This window comes from Aplidium turbinatum, chromosome 12 (assembly GCF_918807975.1).
Source record: "Aplidium turbinatum chromosome 12, kaAplTurb1.1, whole genome shotgun sequence".
In the NCBI taxonomy this organism is placed as follows: domain Eukaryota; kingdom Metazoa; phylum Chordata; class Ascidiacea; order Aplousobranchia; family Polyclinidae; genus Aplidium; species Aplidium turbinatum.
The window spans coordinates 2431085-2446681 of record NC_137483.1 but is presented as its reverse complement, the minus strand read 5'-3'; the positions used below and the strand labels follow the sequence as shown (position 1 = coordinate 2446681).

The following is a 15597-nucleotide window of genomic DNA, read 5'->3' as shown; positions in this document are numbered from 1 at the left end:
TTCTTATCGACCTGCTTTATAAAGGGTTCTTACATTCCATGTTCCTATTTTGAGTGCCCCTTTTTTAGTATTCAGCAGTCTACCATCAGACTTATGCCTTCCAGACGGATTTGGGCATAAGCCATCATCACGAGCAACTGTGCACATAGAAGAGGTTCCTCCTTCCTTGTAGCTTTTAGGGGACTTCACGGCAGGGGGCCCTGATCAGTTTCCATGACTCATTTTCGTTTTAATAGCTAGCATTGTTTACTATGGAATATCTACTTGGTAAGGCTCCAATCTTTTCCAAGGTGACCAGCCACTGTACTCTAACCGTCAAAATTTGTGCCTAAACGGGTCACATCGTTTTGCTATCATGCCTTCCAAGCCATTGACTATTTATGGTTCTTCTGCCTTTTCAGCTATTCTAGACTTTATGCACTTAAAGGGATTGACTTCCCTACCATGTTAAAGATGTTCTAACATGCGCCTCATTTAGTTTAGCCGGCATTATGCCGTTACCAGGGTGTGGCCGTTGGTGTGCATTACCAACTGCGTGGAGCCATAGCCTAATTGAGACTTGGGGTTCATGTGAAGGACCAATGTTACCATTACTCTCATATGAGGAATTGGAAGAAATAGAGGTTCTACCTTTTTTATATCCGTGTAGTCTACCATACCAATATCCATCAACCACTTTAAGTAGGTTAATAACTGAGGATACTTTAGAATTTTTAGACGGGTAAGCTACACTTTATAGACGTTAAATCAAATTCAAGTTGTCAGAAGCTGACTAACTTTGTGTCAATGTTTGTACTTTGTGGGTTGTGTTTGCTTTTGTGGAAGCAATTTCCTGGTGCTCAAAACGTTTTGGCTTCGATGCAAGCTGAGAAAGCAAACAAACTATGGTAACGTTGGCAAAGCATCGCTGCTTGCAAGCTAAGGCACGAAACATTTTAACCCAAGTTGCAGCAATAAGCATGTCAAAGAGAATTTTAGGTAATTAAAATATGCAGGGTGAATAATTTTAGACTAGCCTACTTCAAGTAGGCTACTAAATAATTTTAATGTGCAGGTTATAGGCTACTTCTAACCGGTCTAACTTTGAGGGAACGGGGTTTATTGTTGTCCAGTATGGTTAGGCTAGAAGACCAGTTAAAATTAATGATAGATATAGGCCAATCTGTTTATTGCCTCCTTTAGTGGTACCAGAAGACTTTGTACCACCTTGAAAAGTCCATTCCGCAAACAGTTCGATAAACGCTTGTGTGAAAAAAGAAACAGTAACATTAACCAAGGATGGTTTCTGGGAAATGTATCCATTGTCTACTTTAGCAGCACCTAGCTGATGGAACAATTTATAAGCATTCTCATGGCAAGAACAAACAAACACACAACCTTTCAACCTGGGTGACTGGATTTACGTCAATGGTGCAAGCCTCTACAAGTAGCCTAGGCCTTTGCAAAACTACTAGGATTAAGTTTCCAAAGTTCTCCTTGGACTTCGAAGATCAAGATTTAAATCGTTTTTAGATTAAATATTCGTATGCGGAACTTTTTAAACTTTTGTGAGTGGATAGGCTTTTACTGTTTTTCTTAAATTAACACTGCAATTGATTTTCAGGAGAAATTCCGGAGTATAAATATACTCCGGGTCAAAAGCTAGAAGTTACGGATGCAATGAAAAATGCTTTTGACAGGGATGGCTTCATTTTAGTGCGGTGAGGGGTTTTCATCAAACGCTTTGATCATTACAAATAATAAAGACAACATTTTTTTTACTTAGGCTAAAACAACATTAATAGATTGTAGAGTGTTCAACTATTCAATTTATCGTCATAGTATCATATCGTCATATTCAACAATTCATCATAGCACATGACTAAGGAACTGTGTTTCAAAAGCTAGTGTAATTTGATATTGCCAAAAAGAACCCGCAGCGTCAGGCTATAACAGATCGTTTGAATCTACACTGTGAAGTATTCAATTTATGTAAGAAAATATGGTGTTTTAAGCCTACTGGTTTGGTCAGTCGAATTCATCAAAAAGTTTTTTCATTTATGAATATATGTAGCCTATTAGCAAAAGGTCCCGAAAATTTACTATTTTTCAAGAAACATTTATCGACTTCCATTTCCGTAATAGGCTACTTTACGGTCTAGGCCAGGGGTGGGGAACCGTTTTAGTATTGCGGGCCACATAAAATGAGAAATAACACAGGCGGGCCACTAAAAATTTCGAAGTTTTATTTACAGATAAAAAATGCAGCGAAGTAGACGATGATTTATTTCACTTTCACAGCTAGTGGGATGGCTGAAAGTTTTTATTTTTGGTGAGTCGTGTGATGTCTGCTGACACGGAAGATGTTGCAACTCTTAACTGCATCACATTTTTATCAGTCAGTCTGGAGCAAAGCCGACTTTTTGTTAGATTCAATTTGGAAAAAAAAATGCTCGCAACGGTAGGTGCTTCCAAACAGAGACACATATTTCAAAGCATGTTTCCGCATGACTGGAAAATCATCAGCATTTATGTAGCGTTGATAAAGGTTGAGCAGTGGAATGTTTTGGTAGCCTACATCGCTTTCAACGTACCGTCACTCTGGAGCTCTACTATTTCATGTTGCAAGTTACTAGGAACACCAGTTGCAACCACATTGAAAGGAGAGGCAAAAATATCTAACTCCATTTCTTTACTCTTTATATCCAAAAATCTTGCATTAAATGTCTCCATAAGATTGACACATACATGGGCATATTTGGCTGTTGTAGAAGGCTTTTGCTCTTGCAAGGTAGGGAAATGTGCGGTGCTATTGTTTTCAAGTTGTACTTTCCACAGATTTAGTTTAGCTTCAAATGATTTCACTTTTGCAAACAAGGATTTCAAAAGCTGACTCGGTCCCTGCAACTTGACGTTGAGCTCGGAGAGGTGCTTGCTAATGTCAACCATAAACGCTAGGTCACACAACCATTGGCTATCAGTGAGTTCAACGACATGGTTTCCCTGATTATTCATGAACTGATCGACTTCGTTTCGCAACAAGTAAAAGCGTGTAAGCATGTCGTTACGACTCAGCCAACGAACTGCACAGTGATAGACAAGGTCGTGGTAATCAGTATTCAGATAATTTCAGTAATTGCTTAAAACAAGCGGCTGTTCAAAACCTCTGCTTTTGATGAAATTGATGCATTAAATTATTATTCAATTATTTATATTATTAAATTATTTCTTTGTTGACACATTAAAAAAATTTTGACGCGGGCCACATGGAACAGTCACGCGGGCCGCATTCGGCCCGCGGGCCGCAGGTTCCCCACCCCTGGTCTAGGCCTATGTGTTTGTTTTTCTCATTTTTCTAGAAAACTTTTTAGTCTATGTCTGAGCAACGTTTGCATCAAATACAGTAGAATTCGCCTATAACGGCACCTTTAGGGGATTTGCAAAAAGTGACGTTATAGCCGAAAGAGGTGTATAATCCAATCAGGGTTACTGTGTAGCCTACCACCAAACTGACAAAAGGAACGCAGAAAGTACAGTAAACAAAGAAATTGTTTAAAAAAAAAAAACCTACAGCGAAAGATACAGGAAATTTGCGCATTACAGCTCGGTACATACAGTAGTAAAGAAGTTCATTGTTTATTAGCAAAAAAGGCATTGATCTTGAGCTGTTTCGGTTTTGACACGGATTTGACACAGCTGTAGAGCTGCTTTTTACACGTGATAGTTTTTCACGCGGGAAAAAAAAAGTTAATTAGTTTATACAGTACTGCACGTACAACTATTGCTTTGAGTTGTTTAAAGGTCAGCTGCTGTAGAGCTGCTTTTTACACGTGATAGTTTTTCACGCGGGGAAAAAAAAAGTTAATTAGTTTATACAGTAGGCTACTGCACGTAGCCTACAACTGTTGCTTTGAGTTGTTTAAAGGTCAGCTGCTGTAGAGCTGCTTTTTACACGTGATAGTTTTTCACGCGGGAAAAAAGTTAATTCAGTTAATTAAAGTCCCTGCTGAGAACAACGTAGCAAAATAAAGGGAAGACATTTTGCAAGCAGCAGCGCTAACTGGATTAAAAGACTGACCGTTCGTGGTGAAGGTGATGGCTTAAAGTGACGTTATAAAGGAACAAAATACGTCTGGGGACTAATAAAGGGTGCTGTTACATGCGAATTGACGTTATAGGCGATGCTGTTGTAGCCGAACTACAATGTACGTAAAAGATAGGAATTCTGCCGGGACCGAGCGAAATGTGACGTAATAGGCGAATTGACGTTATAAACGAAGCCGTTATAGGCGAATTCTACTGTAGTTCAATTCAAGACACAAAAATTTTAATTCATAAAACATGTTAAGCAATAAAAGCTTTTAAAACAAAAGCAACGCAGCAAAATATATCAAACATTTGCTTCAGGGGCCTTTTTACAACACCAGAAATTGATAAACTCTACAACGGGCTTCAAAATGGTCAAGTTATCAAGCACGCTTTTAATCTTCCCGATGGTGAAAAGATGAACTCCCGGATGGTGGTCTGGAATCATCCAGGGAGGGATTACACTGGCTTGATTGGAAGGTGTCGTCGGATTGTTGACACCACGGAGGAGGTGGGTTCCAGGGGTTCAAAGGGGATAGATTACTTTGGGCCTGGTACCAATAAGATCCTTGGATACCAGCGCAAGACTTTGATAAGATAAATGCATCCAAAGAATATGTTGCGGTTTCTTCAAAATCTCTGCCCTCTTGGAAAAGTTACGAACCTTAAAAAGCATCTTGGGCCCTGGTCCACAAGAGTCCTACCCTCCGGACCACCTTTCCCGGCTGAAGAATGAAGCGTATAAACGTGCTAGGCTATAGCCCACGTCATTAATTTCATAAACATTTCTTCTGATGAGTGGTTTTGCCATAACAACCCGACAAAGTTTGATTGATTTTGTTCAGCCGTCCCATTAGTTTGCAAAGAAACCCCTATGATTGGTTGAGTGTTTATTTAAGTTGGAATAAACCAGTCTGCAGAGGTTTGTTTCAGTAACAATTTCCATTTGGGCAAAACATCTGTATTTCAGTTGGCAAGAGAATCAACCCTTAAAAAAAACTTAGGTTTAAGTGTTAATAAAATAATAGATAAATTAATAAAAGCTTATTGAAGCAATCGTTAAAATGCAACTGCAACTTAAATTCTTTTGTAGCTCCTTGGAGGAGAAGTATATCACTACCACACAAAAATCAACATGAAGGAACCGCACACAGGAGGAAAGTTCCAATGGCATCAGGATTATGGGTATGAAATGGCACTCCAAGTTAATGAGAATTTAACTGAGACCTTACGTTAGCTTACCATTTATATCGCATGCCAACATTTTAGAACTTTAAATTGAAATTTGGTAACTTATTGTCTACTTGCAGTAGGCCTACAGTATAATAACCTACCAAACGTAGAGACTACGATACAAAAAAGTCCCTTCGTCGTTATTAATACGTTTACAGTAGGCCAATTGATTTCAAAACTTGCATGCTGTAGCCTACGGTAAAGTAGTTGGCCTCTATAAATCGCTCGCTAAACATGCGAATAAAAAAGTTTCGTGTGTCGTTGATGAAAACCTATTTCTTTGAATGGTTGCAGGTATTGGTACAAAAACGCAATAATATTCCCAGACCTTCTTTCAGTAATGATTGCCATTCATCAGTGTGACGTGGAGAATGGCTGTCTGAGGGTGAGTTGTAGTTTTTGGTACTTTGCTTTTAAAACAGCAGGTTTGATCAACGTTGAAAAACTAAGAATACAATAAGAACGTGGTCTTTCATTGTCGTAGGCCTACTTGTCCTCCCCGATAGCTCAGTTGGTTAGCGCGTGAGCTTCAAGATCAAGCGGCGCTGTTTCGACTCTAGGAGTGTGTGCTTGACCAACCCATTCTTAGGCATGCTCTCCATTCAGCGGCACCTAATAGATGAAATAATTCCTTAGCAATAAGACTTCAGCAATTGTAGAGTGTTCACGTCGGAAATTTCACTCTGTGAATCTCGGTGACCGGGCCCGCATCAAGAACCTCTACAAGTAGGCGAAACTATCAGAAATAACCCTTCAAGAAGGCTTTGTCAGTCCGAGGATAAAGATTCAAAGCAAAACGAAACCAAACCAAAGCATGTACTGCCTCCACTGCCTCTTGTTGCACAAAACGTTTCCAAGTTTCTCGGTCTCTTGTTGGTTATATTATAGTTCCGAAGAGCTGATGTTATCTTTGCTGGTCCGTTGCTTTAAATAACTTACGTCCATCTTTATTCAAACAACATCAGGCTAAAGAAGGTGAATAATTTTTTGATAAAACTGACCACTTTCAGTCCTTACAAACTTTATGAAGAGAAAAGTAGAATTTGTAAGACAGAAGGAGAAAAATATGAATGAGTCGCATTCTGTAGAATACAGAAATAAAACATGCTAAAGACGACACATAGGCTATGGAGTTATTGGTTGGCAAGACTTGCACAATGCATATGACTTCATCAAGGAACGCATGTCCCTGAGTTCCTGACAACTCCAAGTCTGGTTCCAGTCGTAGCCTAAAAACGTTTATCCAGCTTGACCGACCATGCTAGAAATCTAAAAGGTTTAGTAGAAAATGAAGTCAATGCCCAACCAGTCAAATCTACCTATTTTGCATTGATTTAACATTTTCAAACGTGGAAACAATGTAAAAAAGACGGATAATGTTAGCTGGTAAGCCTTTGTCGTTCAGGTTCTTCGAGGTTCCCACAAACTGGGTCGGATTGATCATGTTAGGATTGGAGGACAAAACGGAGCTGACCCTGAACGACTTGCGGAAGTAATTATTTTTCGTTATTGGGTTTTAAAAACTGATAATATGGATCTAAAGTATTTATAATAGTTGCTATAGTTGTTAATGTTAAGTAAATAGTTGTTATTTAAGCTTAGAGTTTTATCGACCCCCATTGGCTACAGTCATGTTGGATTGGCGAAGTCCAGCCTGCAAACGTCCCTTCGCTACTTTCAGTTGTCTGTTGTGTTGCATCGATGTAGAATAAAAAATTTTGGGGGCGCGAACAAAAATTGCTCAAATTTTATTTTTTCCAATATACTTTCAAAAACGCAACATTATTCACAATCTCTGGGGTGGTGCATAGTCTGATACAGGGGTCGGGATCCGTTTTAGGTCAGAAAGCCACGAAAGCTACATTTTTGGTAATGTATTTTTGTAAGAAACATAATCATGCTTTAACATTTAATACAGCTAACATGTAGTGGCGGGTGTGAGTTGTAAAAGTTGGGCCATGTTTTTACTGAAAATAACAAAAACAGCAGGGGATCTGGGGACCTTCTCAAAAAAATTTTGAAAAAATGCATGCAATTTGTTGCATTCTGAGCGTATTTGAAACTTTAAATTGTAATGAAAAGTTGACATAAAACTTTCTATGAACCAGATACCATCACAAAGAGCCATACATGACTCGCGAGCCAGGGGTCCTCTACCCCTTATGCAATAACTCTACAGTCATCAACTTGGCTGTGTACCAAAACACAGGCAACAAAACGTACTACAGCAAAACAAGGCTGTATGCCCATTGCACATGTAAAAAAGATCTAATCAAAAAGTAGGCTACAATTCATTCTGTCATAGGTTTGTTTATTACTTCCAGGCGCAAAAGATATTGGAAGAGGTGACGGTCGAGTTAAATCCAGGAGATGGAATATTCTTTCACTGTAACGTTTTGCATTCCAGGTAACAGTCTTGAAACGACATTTGCATCACGGCACATTATCATGCCACTGAGCATTGCGTTCAGTGGTTACAGACCGAATCAAGATCAAGCGGCGTTGGTTCGACTTTCGGGGTGTGCGCTTGAGCAATGCATTCTGAGGACTGCTTTCCTTTCAGTGACACCCAGCGGATTGAATAATCCCCCCGCAACAACAATACTTCAACAACCGTGCACGGACATTTTGCCGAAAAGACATTTTGCCGAAAGGACATTTTGCCGAAAGACATTTTGCCGATGGACAAATTGCCGAAAGGACTAAGGTTGTGAACGATAGACTAAAACACACTGTGGAGAATATCGATACATATAACACAAAAAGGAGTTTCGGCAAAATGTCCATTCGGCAAAATGTCTTTCGGCAAAATGTCCTTTCGGCAAAATGTCCGGGTACCTCAACAACTACGGTATCGCAAAGTCCACTGTCAACCGAGTCCACTCAGACCTGGCCTGCATCAGTGGTTCAAAGCCTCTACAATGCGAAACTACAAGGCTTAACTCTCAAAAAAGCTTTCCCAGTCCGAGGATAAAGATCAAATCGATCAACCATTGCTTTGCAATTGGAACACAGTCGGTAGGCTACTAGTTTTATTGTCTGTAGGCTACTGTCGCCCGACCTGGATCCGAATCTAGTTTTATCGAAACCAAAGGCGAAGACATTTGCAATAAATGAAAACGTAACAACTAGACTAATTTGTAGTGAACATATTACAACATCTAATCTTCTATGACGTCTAATGGACCGAAGCAGATAGACAAATACTTGCGCGTTGCCATTACGGTAGGCCTGGATCAGGCAAATGAACTGAAAAAAGTAGCCTTGGCTCGCTACTGTATTAGCCTACCATAGGTCCATAGATAGGCTTCTAACTATTTCTTCCTGTAGGCGGGTATGGTTAGATCGACCACGTGCGATATAATTAGGCTATAGCCTACAATAGGAATCAAAAAAATGAATTCTTTTGTGATGAAAAACATTTAGCCTACACAGCACTGGCTGTTATTTCCAAGTAGCCTATAGCCTAGTCAGCTGAATAGACATTTTTTCTTGACATCACAGCCTCCAATAAAGTCATGGTATCTTTGTAGTGCTCAAAACCACTCTGACAGACAAAGATGGGTTATTATTCCTTGCTACAATAGGATGGACAATAATCCATATCAAGATCACCATCATGCCAGAGCTACAAAGCTACACAAGGTAGGTTGTGCAACAATAGCCTACATCGAATAATATGCTTAGAAAATAAACGATAGCTAAAGGAGTGCAAAGAGTTGATTAAGTGATTATTTGTCTTCGCTTTATCCCCTAGGGCTGAGGATCTATCTTTATGTCATCACACATTGGTGATATTTTCCAGATTTGTGACGTAATATCACCACATGATGTACTTGGCAAGTGAAATAGCCTACTTGCAGGCTATGAATGGTAAACTTCATTCTGCGAACCACAGATAGGTCTGTGCCGATAGTAGGTGTAATTAGCATGGCCTGATAAGTGATAACGCAAACGAATTGCGTAATATTTGAAAGTCCCATTTATTTCTTGATTTCTTGTTTGAGGCCCTCAGGCCCTGGACTCTTATTCGTAAGGGACAAAAACCCAGGGCTGAATTTCAGCCGGAACGGTCCGGAGCGCCGCTCCGGAAGCTCGATCAAAAAGTTGACTTGTCCGGAATGGCGTTCCGGAAGCTCAAATATTTTATACTCTTATTATGCTTTGCCCTGTTCAGTAAAAGTATATCCATAATTCTTGATGAGTCGACCACGTTAAATCGGGTATTCACTCTGATAATATATCTTTGTACCAGTCTTGACGGAAGCGAACCTGTGAATGTATTTTTAGATCTTGTTGAGCTCGCTAGTCTTACGGCGAATGGCATCTTTGATTCCCTGAAAAGCTGCCTAAAATAATATGGCATGTTGACAACATTTTTATCTTCTTGTTTGCTTGGTGTTGTTTGTGATGGCGCGGCTGTGATGTTAGGTCGCAAAAATGGTGTGGCAAAATTGCTTCGTGATGAATTTCCAGACATTGTGGTGTGGTATTGTGCAAACCATAGATTGGAACTATCGGTTCGTGATGTTGTAAAATCAGTCAGTAATACGTATCGATTTCGATCTTTATGGACAAGCGCTATAGCCTTTACCACGCTTCTCCTAACAATAGCAGGGAATTGGGTGAATGTGCAGCGGCTGTTAAAGTGCAGTTGTTGAAAATCGGAAGGGTACTGGACACATGTTGGGTAGTCTCGAGTTTCCGCACAGTTAATGCCGTCTGGAATGATTTTCCAGCACTTGTCGAACATTCCAAAAAGGGAGCCAGTAGCGACACAAGAGATTCTCGGGAACGTGCGAAATATCAAGGACTCTTGTCGAAGATAACATCCACGGATTTTTTGTTGGACTTGGCTTTGATATGTACGAATCCTCGCAAGAATTATCCGAAGTACCGGTAGCCTAAGCCTCGAACTGCAAAACACAGCATGTACTATTTGAGATGCAGATAGCCTAACAAAATTAATAATCTTGCAAAATTATTTAAAACACTAACCCGGACGACATCATTGCATTGCCAAAGGATGCTGAAGAAAACTTAGAGTTCAAAAGTGTGGAATTGCATGTAAATAATCGCAGAAATAGCCCGCCAATCAGTTCCTGCATCTTCTATCATCACTTAGAAAATTCCATCCAAGATCGTTTGTTGAATTCAACAGACTTGTCATTTATTAACAGCTGCAAAATACTTGATTCAACTAGGCTACTTGGTCAGAGGAGACAGTAATGACACTAGGAGAAAACGAAATCGTTGAAGTGGTAAAGAGAGTGCACTTAGATGAACGCGAAGCTGTGAGAGGACTTCGTGAATAGGCCTATATAACTACAAAAAGAAGATCCCAGAGTCTTCAAAATTTGATAACGTCACTAAAATCCCTTCTAATTTCATCGAGCGAATGTGAGTGCGGATTTTCACAAATGAACCTCATACTGACATCTGACCGTGCTTCTCTACACACTATGTAACTGTTTCAAGTTTACTCTTTATACGAATGGTCGGTCCTCCACTGAGAAAGTTTTCACAAGGGAAGTATGTTGGATCCTGGTTACGCCAGGGACCCGGTAACCCGGCAATTGTGACCCGAAGTCGACAGAGGTTTTATGGTTTTGAATTCGATAAATGTCTTAAAAAATTGTAGGCTGTAACTTGTATTTTTTTGTGGTATTGTTTCACTAAAATACGAATATTTGCATTGAACAACGCTTATCATCTATGGACCATAATAGCCTACTTGCTTTAGCAACGTTTTACGTAGGCTACATCAAGTGTGTTGTTTCAAAGTCTCATAAGGGCATATTTCTTGAATCTCTTCTACGGCACCTAGCGCATTTGGAAAGTAAAAAACTAACGTTCTGGAAGCTAATCTTCTGGAAATCCATCACTGCAAAAGCCCAAATAATTTTCTCAACCGCCCTGGGTAGGCTAAGCGTAATTGAATAATACGTAGTTTGGACTGAAGTTTCACATCTTTTTAATTGTTAGTATAAAATATTTACGTCATTCATCCCGAATAGCAGGTGACTCGATGTCTAAATTTGGTTTGTTTGGAAAGAAAAGGGAAATCAGATCTTGCCAATCGTTTGAGCAACATATTTGTAGTTATATCTCATCTATGTAACATTCTAACTTATTTGAAAAAAACTGCTCAGAAAGTGATATTGCTTGTCGTCAGACTAATAAAATAATGGCGTAACTCACTTTTTGACGAAATTGAGATATTAGTGTTTTTTAGGTCCCTAAAATATAGCGCATCTATCACATAATTTTCTAAGGCCTACGTTAACGAGAAAGTGGTATTTTTGTAAAAATGTCAAATGGCCTAACTCAAACGCATGACTTAGGCCATTTTACAAATCTCTTTAATCGTTGGCTGAAAGTAAAGCTTTCCACCAACAGAGCAGATATTCAGCAGACGACGATATAAATTGTATAGAAATTGAGCTTCCACTTCATCACAAGTCTAGACGATTAATTTAGCACAAAATAATTATGTTTTTTTCTATTCCATGTATCGTAATCTTGGCCATTTCCAAGTAACTACCCTATACTTAAATCAATCTGTTTTCTTTCTATTCCTTTGAGAAGCTTCCTTTTCCTAGCACTCTGGTAGTGCGACTTATCACCTCACACTGTGATACAGGTCAGATCTTCTCAATGCACCGTTTCTCAGAGTCTTCTTGCACCCAAGGCAGGTTTTTGAAGAAAGCCATTGTTGGATACTTAATTAATTCTCAGATTAATATCACACTTAGCAACTTTATAAGCTCGTTGCTGGTTCATCGCCACCATTCTTGAGTTTCACTGACATGGGAGGAGAATATAGGAAAACATAGATTTAAATACGTTTGATTTGACTTTTAAGTGTAGGTAAATGTGCTAAAATAAAAAAGAGGAAAATCACTTTTTGTCGAAATTTCCCATTGACTTGCTTACTGTAGATTCCCATTAGGCCTACATGTAGTGTCCATTACTGTACATGCCCATGACTGCAGAAAAATCACAACGTATAGAAAGAAGAAATTCTTGTATCGTGGAATTACCATAATCCAATTTCATCGACAATACAAAGAGCTTGCTGAATCATTAGGAATATGATCATTGAGCACAGCCTATTTTAGTGAAGTATTTCATAATGAGAACTTATCCGTCTTCATCGTCGGCTCCATCGTGTCCGAGTATTGGTTTGTCTTCAAATTGAATTTGGCTTTGGATGGTTATGTCGTATGTGGCTTTGGAGGCCAAGTCTATGATGGAAAAAGACGTAGGCAAAAGGCACTGGGAGACGATCATCATAGATCTACCGCCAATGTGTGAAACCAGGCTGGAGGCTTCCAACTCTACCAAGCCTGCCCCCATTACCAGTGATATCATAGCCATTGGGCTTTGTTTGGTCCAAGTCCACATTGAGACAAAGGCCATTCGCTTGTATGGTTGTTTAAGGTGGTCGTAACTACGCGAGGGCTACGCACACACTCTTGGCCAGCTCCATGTCCACTGCGGTCCAATAAGATCAAAACGTGCAGCTTCAGGGGAACTGGTTGCAACTGGCTGCCGGGTGCTCTGTTCATACCACGTAGGGATCAGTGCGACGTGTGTGTTTCATTTAAACACGGGAATATTACCAAGGAACAATACGATAACCAGATCAAGTTTAAAGAATGAAGCTAGAGATGAGAAGATGAAAGACAAAGAATCCGCTAGCACAGCAAAATCCGTATGGACAATGGATTTACAGGCTGTACTTCTGTGTCCCAAAACTAAGGCAAGAAGTATGTAGGCTACTATAAAACCAAGCTGCAGGTATACAATTTTACACTATTCAATCTTGAATCAAAAGATGCTTATTGCTCTATTTGAAATGAAACAGAAGGTGATTTACGCAGTGCAGTATTCGCTTTCTTGCAGTTTAGTCATTTCGAACGGGTAATTTCTGGAAGCCCCGGTCTGGAGGAGATAGTTATTTGAAGTGATGGATGTGGATATTAAAATAGAAACTTTAATGTCTCTAGTGCCTACTGTGCCCTTGAATGGAAGCATGGCATCGCTATTACTCAGAAGTACCTCGTGGCTGGTCACACTCAAATGGAGTGCGATAGCATGCACAGTACTATCGAGCGAAAATTGGTAAACGACATTTTTACGATGAGAGATTATCCAGAATGCCAGGATCAGACCGCATCCCAACAATGTACAGAGGATGCAACACAGTGATTTTATAAAAATCGATGGATAATGCTTGTTGAGTATCAGGCCTGGAAAGAAATTTGGAGCTCCCACGGTTCATGATCTTAGAGGCCTGAATCATGAAAACAGTGGAAAGGTATTGTACAAGGTCCCATTATGTGAGGCTGCATAGTGGGGGAATCTGCCACAGCGGTCACAACCACACTTAGGTGACACTACATCGATTTCTATTTTTTCAAACCATCTTCCAATCAAATTGAGGAAATATAATGATCTCTAATCTATGAAACATGTTATCCAACAGGGTGCCACTCCTTTTTTGATAATTTGCCTCATCACTGATAATAATGTAGCCTATTCAGCTTGTCTTGCCAACTCTGAACTGTTTTTGGGCGAAATATGTAGTCTAGCATGAAATATAACTCTTATCGTTAGATTGGAGTTGCTACTAGGGATTTTCCTCTTAATTCTAGTCATATTATCACTGTTATTGTGTCACCGTTAAAAAATTCATATTGATAAACTCAAAATATCAAATGGCCTAAGTCATGTCTGTGCATTCGGAAAATGGCCTAAGTCATCCCAGCACATTATGGGATGCAAAATGAAACAAATCAAAGTATACATGCTCATTGTATTGTGTCGACATGCTATTTTCGTTTAACTGTACAATAAATATGATAAAAACAACCGTGTAGACAGTTTTTTTCGATTATCTCAAAACAAGAAAAAATGAGTTACGCCATTATTTTATTAGTCTGACGTTGTATAAGCTTATAGATTGTTCGGAACAATAAGCTCGGATCACCCATTTTCATGATAAGCATCTATAGTAGATGGAATAATCCACAAACAAATTTTCAACGAACATAAACTTCACTCTTTCAATCCCGATGACCGGCTTGCCTCGGTCGCTCAAAGCCTCTACAAGTAGCCTACCCTACGTAAAACTAGGTAGCCTAGGCTATAGCATAGACTACATCTATTACTTCCTTACAAAGTTTTACCAATTCTAATCAGATTGAAGATGAAGAATTAATAAAGTGTGACGAATTCGGCGACGTGTCGGGAAAGTGGTTCATGGACCCAAGCATCGATAAAACCATCATCGCAGAGAAGGTGAATAAAGATGTTGATTCTAGAATAGAAGACGGCCTCGATGATGACGGCAACACAAAGAATTGAAACGTCATAATCGACGATTTAATTGAAACGGAATAATCTCGTGTTTATCCATGTGAAGCGCATTGTTGTAGCTTACAATAAAAATGAATATTTTCTGATTGCGACATTGTTTTAGGTTTACAATTTTGGTAGAGCGGTGATTCTTTTTAACCAGAGACAATTGTCCATGTTTTGGGTTTATCTTCCAACGCTATATAGGCCTAGGCTTCACACAAACATCCTCAGATGGTTTGTAGTGAGTAGGCACGTTAATGTAGTCATAGTCAACATAAACATTGGAGTTTCAGTGTCATCATTGGAGTTAGACTCAGAGAGCTGGACTGAATAGCTGGCAATGAGATTTTCCCGCACGTCCTAGTAGGCCTAATTGAGAACATAGCCTGCTGTCAAATCTATCAACAAGATTACAAATCCTGTAGAAGCAAGCAAATATCCGGAAATAGGCGACTGGTCAACTTTTATAAGCCCAGAAAGGGTTCTGCCCCAAGATACCCACAATGCAACACAATATGCCACCCTTATGGGTATGGAGAGATGTCACATCTTACGTGGACATTCGTGAGTCCCAATTTTTTTTAGGCGCCATCAGGGGCGCCGGAACGGTTTTTGACTGGGGGGGAGCAGGATTATGAAAAAAGGGCACTTTTGTTGCTGAAAGGACAATTTTTTTAAGTTTTAAGATAAGATATAACGATAATGCAAATCTATCAGCTCACTATCGAGTAATGATCGATACAAGTGTCCGGTATACAAAGAAGGGCATCATGCTATATTATAATGATGCAACCTACTATGTTGCAGAATTTTATGCGTGAATATTATTTTCAAGTCAAAATGAAAGATTTGGCCCAGCCTATAGCTTAATTAAGCTAAAAGCGAATAGCAGAAATTGTTATGTTACAAAATGTGTAGTAGCTTACATGACCT

At 39.5% G+C, this 15597-nt stretch overlaps 1 protein-coding gene across 2 annotated transcripts; it reads left to right on the top strand.

Moving 5' to 3' along the window:
* Nucleotides 1-853: 853 nt before the first annotated feature.
* LOC145781184 (L-proline trans-4-hydroxylase-like) lies at nucleotides 854-14760 on the top strand. 2 transcript variants are annotated; one of them, XM_082592958.1, is made up of 9 exons: nucleotides 854-978; nucleotides 1604-1700; nucleotides 4387-4576; nucleotides 5159-5250; nucleotides 5593-5683; nucleotides 6704-6790; nucleotides 7623-7705; nucleotides 8832-8943; nucleotides 14506-14760. In XM_082592958.1, the coding sequence occupies exons 1-9, from the start codon at nucleotides 885-887 to the stop codon at nucleotides 14668-14670; spliced, it is 1011 nt and encodes a 336-aa protein (XP_082449084.1). In that variant the 5' UTR covers nucleotides 854-884; the 3' UTR covers nucleotides 14671-14760. The 2 variants fall into 2 exon arrangements, with proteins under 2 accessions (XP_082449084.1, XP_082449086.1); XM_082592960.1 differs by lacking the exon at nucleotides 854-978 and adding an exon at nucleotides 1325-1410.
* Nucleotides 14761-15597: the final 837 nt, after the last annotated feature.

Excerpts from the sequence above, each read along its gene's own strand:
- LOC145781184 (XM_082592958.1), top strand. The coding sequence starts at position 885 with ATGGTAACGTTGGCAAAGCATCGCTGCTTGCAAGCTAAGGCACGAAAC. Across the intron at positions 979-1,603 it reads CATGTCAAAGAGAATTTTAG|GAGAAATTCCGGAGTATAAA; the intron begins GTAATTAAAATA and ends ATTGATTTTCAG. Across the intron at positions 7,706-8,831 it reads TGTAACGTTTTGCATTCCAG|TGCTCAAAACCACTCTGACA; the intron begins GTAACAGTCTTG and ends GTATCTTTGTAG.